Raw genomic sequence first — 5,695 nt, 5'->3', positions numbered from 1 at the left:
ATAATGCAGCAGGGCCCTCCTCTAGGCTGTCCTCTGTGCCACACCTGGTCCCGATATTTTACAAAGTTCCTGTGGTCACTACACACTTTATCTGGAACCTCACATGGTTAATCCCTTCCTGGGTGTGACACATGTGTGCCCAGCTCCAGAGGCACACATGGCTTGTCTTCCACGTCAGCAGCCTGGCAAGATGCAGCTTCCTGCCCAGGGCAGGGGGCCTGGCCTGGAAACCTTCCCTGTACAGGGCATGGCTTCCTCTTCTCCTTTTTCAAAGGATCTGAAGGGCTGGGGCCATGGGTGACGGGTGGAGGTTATCAACACGTCCTGAGCAAACAGACGGGAGATGATAAAAACCCTGGCGGTGGGAACCATGCATGCTGCAGATTGCCCAGGGTGCAGTGTAGCAGACATGGTCTCTCGTGGTGTCCCGTTCCTGGTCATGGTGGTCATTCTGGGTCTGTGCACCCTGGTGGACTGCCAGAAGCCTTGTAAGTGACGGCCCTGGGGGAGCCTGAGGGCTCATCGCCAGTGGCCAGGGGGCTGGGAACACAGTGAGTCCCCGACCTCCTTCAGGGCCTCGGTGGGGCTGCATATAAGGAACTTTCTTGCTCTAGTCCCTGGCAGGAAAGGAATCGATTGCCAGTTGGCTTGAGAGGTGCCCTGAGGTCTGGGGTCTGGCCCGTGCTGCTCACCTGGGGTTCTCCTAGTCCAGCTGATTTTCTCCCAGAAAGGCTGATGCCCCTGGGCTGGCCAGGGTGAGGAGAGTCAGCAGGCCGGCTCCACCCTGGTCATCCTGCCCACTGCCCACTTTGATTTCTGCCTACGTCTACCCGGTGAACCTTTTTACAGGATTTATTGTTGAATCTTTTTTAATTCATCAGTTTCCACCAAGTCCTGTGGGATTCCTGGGGGGAACCAGCTCAAAGGGGAGCCAGATGAGCCCGGGTGCTCTGGGCCGCCGTGGAGCGATGGAGAGCTCAGGAAGTCCCCTAGTAGACCTTGTTTTGGGGGAAGGCCGATGCCCTGGGAGGGGGGTGCTGACCTTGCATCTGCCCGCAGCCCCCTGCCAGTGCTCGAGGCTGAGCCCCCACAACAGGAAGAACTGTGGCTATCCTGGGATCACCAGTGAACAGTGCTTTGCACAAGGCTGCTGCTTCGACTCCAGCGTTCCCGAGGTGCCCTGGTGCTTTGAACCCCTGCCGATGCAAGGTAATCTGCAGAGGGCAGGGCCAGGACCTGGCCTCTGGACTGGCAGACTCCAGAGCAGGTGCACAGAGGCTTGGCTGTTAGTCCAGAGCCAGCCCATGCTGTTTGTCCAGCTGCTTTGTCATACTGGTCAGTTCAGAGCTAGCCCACACTGGTCAGTTCAGAGCTAGACCACACTGGTCAGTTCAGAGCTAGACCACACTGGTCAGTTCAGAGCCAGCCCATGCTTCTCTGTCCAGAGCTAGCCCACACTGGTTAGTCCAGAGCTAGCTCACACTGGTTAGTTCAGAGATAGCCCACACTAGTCAGTTCAGAGCTAGACCACACTGGTCAGTTCAGAGCCAGCCCATGCTGCTCTGTTCAGAGCTAGCCCACACTGGTCAGTTCAGAGCCAGACCACACTGGTCAGTTCAGAGCCAGCCCATGCTGCTCTGTCCAGAGCTAGCCCACACTGGTTAGTTCAGAGCTAGACCACACTGCTCTGTCCAGAGCCAGCCCACACTGGTCAGTTCAGAGCTAGCTTACACTGGTCAGTTCAGAGCTAGCCCACACTGGTCAGTTCAGAGCTAGACCACACTGGTCAGTTCAGAGCTAGACCACACTGGTCAGTTCAGAGCTAGACCACACTGGTCAGGTCAGAGCTAGACCACACTGGTCAGTTCAGAGCTAGCCCACACTGGTCAGTTCAGAGCTAGCCCACACTGCTCTGTCCAGAGCTAGCCCACACTGATTAGTTCAGAGCTAGTCCACACTAGTCAGTTCAGAGCTAGCCCACACTGGTCAGTTCAGAGCTAGCCCACACTGCTCTGTCCAGAGCTAGCCCACACTGGTCAGTTCAGAGCTAGTCCACACTGGTCAGTTCAGAGCTAGCCCACACTGGTCAGTTCAGAGCCAGACCACACTGGTCAGTTCAGAGCTAGCCCACACTGGTTAATTCAGAGCTAGACCACACTCGTCAGTTCAGAGCCAGCCCATGCTGCTCTGTCCAGAACTAGCCCACACTGGTCAGTTCAGAGCTAGACAACACTGGTTTCTTCAGAGCTAGCCCACACTGGTCAGTTCAGAGATAGCCCACACTGGTCAGTTCAGAGCCAGCCTACACTGGTTAGTTCAGAGCTAGCCCACACTGGTTAGTTCAGAGCTAGCCCACACTGGTCAGTTCAGAGATAGCCCACACTGGTCAGTTCAGAGCTAGTCCATGGTTCTCAGTCCAGAGCTAGCTTACACTTGGTTAGTCAGAGCTGGCCCTCACTACTTAGTCCAGACCTAGTTCACGTTGCTTAGCTCAGAGCTAGCCCATGCTGGTTAGTCCAGGGCTAACCTGTGTGGATTTCTCTAGAGCCAGCCCACCACATTGCTCAGTCTGGAGCTGGCCACCATGCTGGTTAATCTGGAACTAGTCCAGGTCAACCTAAAAGGAGCTCCAAATGCCTCAGTGGCCTCACGCTCTCTCAGCAGAGGTGTGTAAGCATATCAGCAGAGGCATGAGTGAACATAACAACAGATGTGTGTGAACTTATCAGATTTGCATTATCTGGACCACAAACATCTCAGAGTCCTTTTGCTTGAACCATGAGTTCCAAAGAAGCTTCCAGGGGGTGAAAGCATTCAACGTGGTATTGGTCGTGTCCTGGCTCACAGGCTTCAAAGGTTAAGGAGGAGGTTTGAGATTTCTAGGAACTTTCTGGAATTAGCTTCAAGCCATTGCTTATTGTCAAGAGACCAGCTTTTCATGCCAGATCCTGTGTGTGTGTGTGTAGCCCCCCCATGCCATGGCCCCCGTGTGTATTTGCGTGCCCCTGTGTGTATTTAGAGCCCCCCTTCCCTCACTGTGGGCTTCGATGCTCACCTGCCTTCACAGTAAACACTTTATTTCCCTGGGAAACCGGTGGCTGTGAGCAGAGCCCTCGCTCAGGCCATAGAAGGCCCTAGAGTGGGTCACCCCGTTTCAGAGGACACTGATTCCAGAGAGGGTAGAGTGACCCTCCCACGATGCTGCCCCAGCCCTTCTGACTTGGGATGGTCACCGCACCCTGCGTCACTCCTGCAGTGGCGAGGGACAGTCCCTGGACGTCACAATCCTGAGAGATGCCCCTCCAGGCAGCTCCTGGGGTATACCAGTTGTCCCCTGACGGAGCCTTGTGCTGTCTGTTGTTTCTGGTGAGCAGAGATGGAGCAGTGTGTCATGGAGGTCTCGGAGCGCAAGAACTGTGGCTTCCCGGGCATCAGCCCTGAGGAGTGCGCCATTCGCCATTGTTGCTTCTCCAACATCATCCCGCAGGTGCCCTGGTGCTTCTTCCCGAAGCCTGTGACAGGTACAGCGGCTGTGGGGGCGGGGCAGGGGTGTCAGCCGCCCCAGCACCTCAGCCCCTCTGAGCTGGGCCCTGAGTCCAGGAAGGGAGATGCACGCATGCCCGCTGCCGGGCCTCCAAGCCCCCCAGAAGTCCATTCCTGAGTGCTCTGGAGTGGGGCGTGCCCTGTCTCAGCCCCGTCTGGGCCCGGTTGGACGGTGGTGTTGTATCTACTGCAGCTGTGCCATGCTGTGTGCTGGGCGGGGGGGGGGGGGAGGGGGGGAAGCTGCCACCTCCAGGGCCTCACACTCACCCATGTGGCGCGGGTCCCACGGGTGCCATCTCCACACGCGACCCCACCCCCCGGGACACAGGCAGACAGGGTGGCACGAGGGCTTTGTGGCCTTCCACTCGCGGGGACCTTCCTCCGGGCGTACCTGGCTTGCCCCTCACCTTTCACGTGATGACTGCGATTCACGTGATGAGAGTGTACGCGGCTACGGAAACGCTCCCAGGGTTCTTGACCCACCTGCAGTTGCCTTGGGAGACGAGAGCAAATGGTTTCCAGGCTCTCCCCTCTCCTGTGTGGTTCCTCCAGGTAGAGCAACCTCCGTGCTCCCCAGAGCACTGCCTTTCACTCTCAGAACCTTCTAGTGGTTGCTGTGCCACTTAAGGGTCCCGTGAGAAGCTGTCCAACAGTGTGGGAGGACACCCCCCCAAGAATGCCCTGGCACAAGGGCTGCCCCCCTCGGGAGGAGGCTGAGCACACACACGTGAGCGCAGCCCACGCCGGCGTTTGTGACGCGCTAACCGGTGTCTGCCTCCCCTCTAGACTGTCACTACTGAGAGGTGCCGGCCACAGGGACCCCCTCACCACCTGCTTGGAAACCAAGGGAGAAAGTTCCAGATGTGATTGGCTGCAGAGTTCATCCACCCCTGGCTTCTCTCTGTCTTCTGATCTGCTTCAGTGGTTGGACAAATACGTTTAATTAAAGAAAATCCTTAGACCTTCTAGAACGTGTCCCTTTTCATCGTCACAGAGGTGGCCTGTGCCACATGAGTGTGTGCAACTAGGTCCATGAGTGTGTGCACACATGTGTGCGTGTGTGGGGGCGCACCTGGGTGTGCATGTGTGCAGGTGTGTATATGCATGTGTGGGCATTATGCATGTGCTTGTGCTAGCCATTGTCACTTCTAACTCTGTGTGCTGAGGGCTTTTGAAATGCCCAGGGGACTTGGGCTCCAATGCTCTCTAGCAAGAGCGCTTGCTGGACCCTGACGAACGCAGCTTCTGTTCTGCCCCTTGGTTTTGAGCCGGGTCCCTGGCGCCGATCGCCCGTTCTTTCTGATGGGAGCAGCCAGGGGCAGGGCGAGACAGCTGCTCTCCCCCTGACTTCCTGCTTTCCCCTCACACGGGAGCAGCCTCCGTCACACACGCCGGGTCGCTGGCGTTGGAGGAAGTCCAGCGTGCCCCAGTGCTGCTGCCATTCCAGCCCGGACAAGCCGGGCACCGTGCTTCCTGCCCGGCCTGCTGTCGGGGTGCAGAGGCAAAGCCGGGGCTGGGACAGAGGAGCGGGACACAGGCCAGGCTCTGCAGCTGTCCCCTCTCCCTGCCAAGTCACCATCGTAGTGAATCACCATCTTATTCATCCCTGGTACCTTAGAAAAAAATCTGGGGACCCCCCTGCAATCTCTGCCTTTCAGAGTGGTACAAGGCCTCACCCCGCTTTGCCCTGGAGGATGTGTTAAACCTGAGCTCCGTCAAGCGACAGATCGGGCCTGTGTCCCTCTGGGGACTGAACTCGGGGCCGGAGTTGCCAGCGGGTCTCTTAGGAGGGAAGATGGCAGCCAGGCCGGCGGAGCCCCTGCGGCGGCTGTGAGTCTGTTCTTCACGGACGGATGGTGAAGAACCTCACGCTGAGCTGGTCCTCCGGCGGCCGTGCCCAGCCCACCAGCCCTGGCCACGCGTGGTGGTGCCTGCGTCTTTACAGAAAGGAGTCGGGGTGCGGTGGGGTGGTGGGGTGGTGGAGGAGCTGTCTGCACGCAGAGTGCTTACACGGCCAGTTCTCACAAAGGGGACACGGGCCCCTCCCGGCGTGCAGGGCGGGGAGTGTGAGCAGGCACCATGGCCCTGCTCGCCACAGGCACCGTCCCATCGGGCGGTCCTCAGTGATGAGGCCTCTGCTGCCCGTCCAGGA

At 58.2% G+C, this 5,695-nt stretch overlaps 1 protein-coding gene across 1 annotated transcript; it reads left to right on the top strand.

The window, feature by feature from the left end:
* The first annotated feature begins 408 nt into the window (after positions 1–408).
* On the top strand, positions 409–4,492 carry Tff2 (trefoil factor 2). Its single transcript, XM_070028825.1, has 4 exons — positions 409–488; positions 1,060–1,209; positions 3,375–3,521; positions 4,330–4,492. The coding sequence occupies exons 1-4, from the start codon at positions 410–412 to the stop codon at positions 4,341–4,343; spliced, it is 390 nt and encodes a 129-aa protein (XP_069884926.1). The 5' UTR covers position 409; the 3' UTR covers positions 4,344–4,492.
* Positions 4,493–5,695: the final 1,203 nt, after the last annotated feature.

Source organism: Dipodomys merriami, unplaced genomic scaffold (genome assembly GCF_024711535.1).
Source record: "Dipodomys merriami isolate MVZ:Mamm:240054 unplaced genomic scaffold, mDipMer1.0.p SCAF_2, whole genome shotgun sequence".
NCBI lineage: Eukaryota > Metazoa > Chordata > Mammalia > Rodentia > Heteromyidae > Dipodomys > Dipodomys merriami.
Note: the sequence above shows the minus strand (reverse complement) of the source record. Positions and strands in the feature narration are given on the sequence as shown.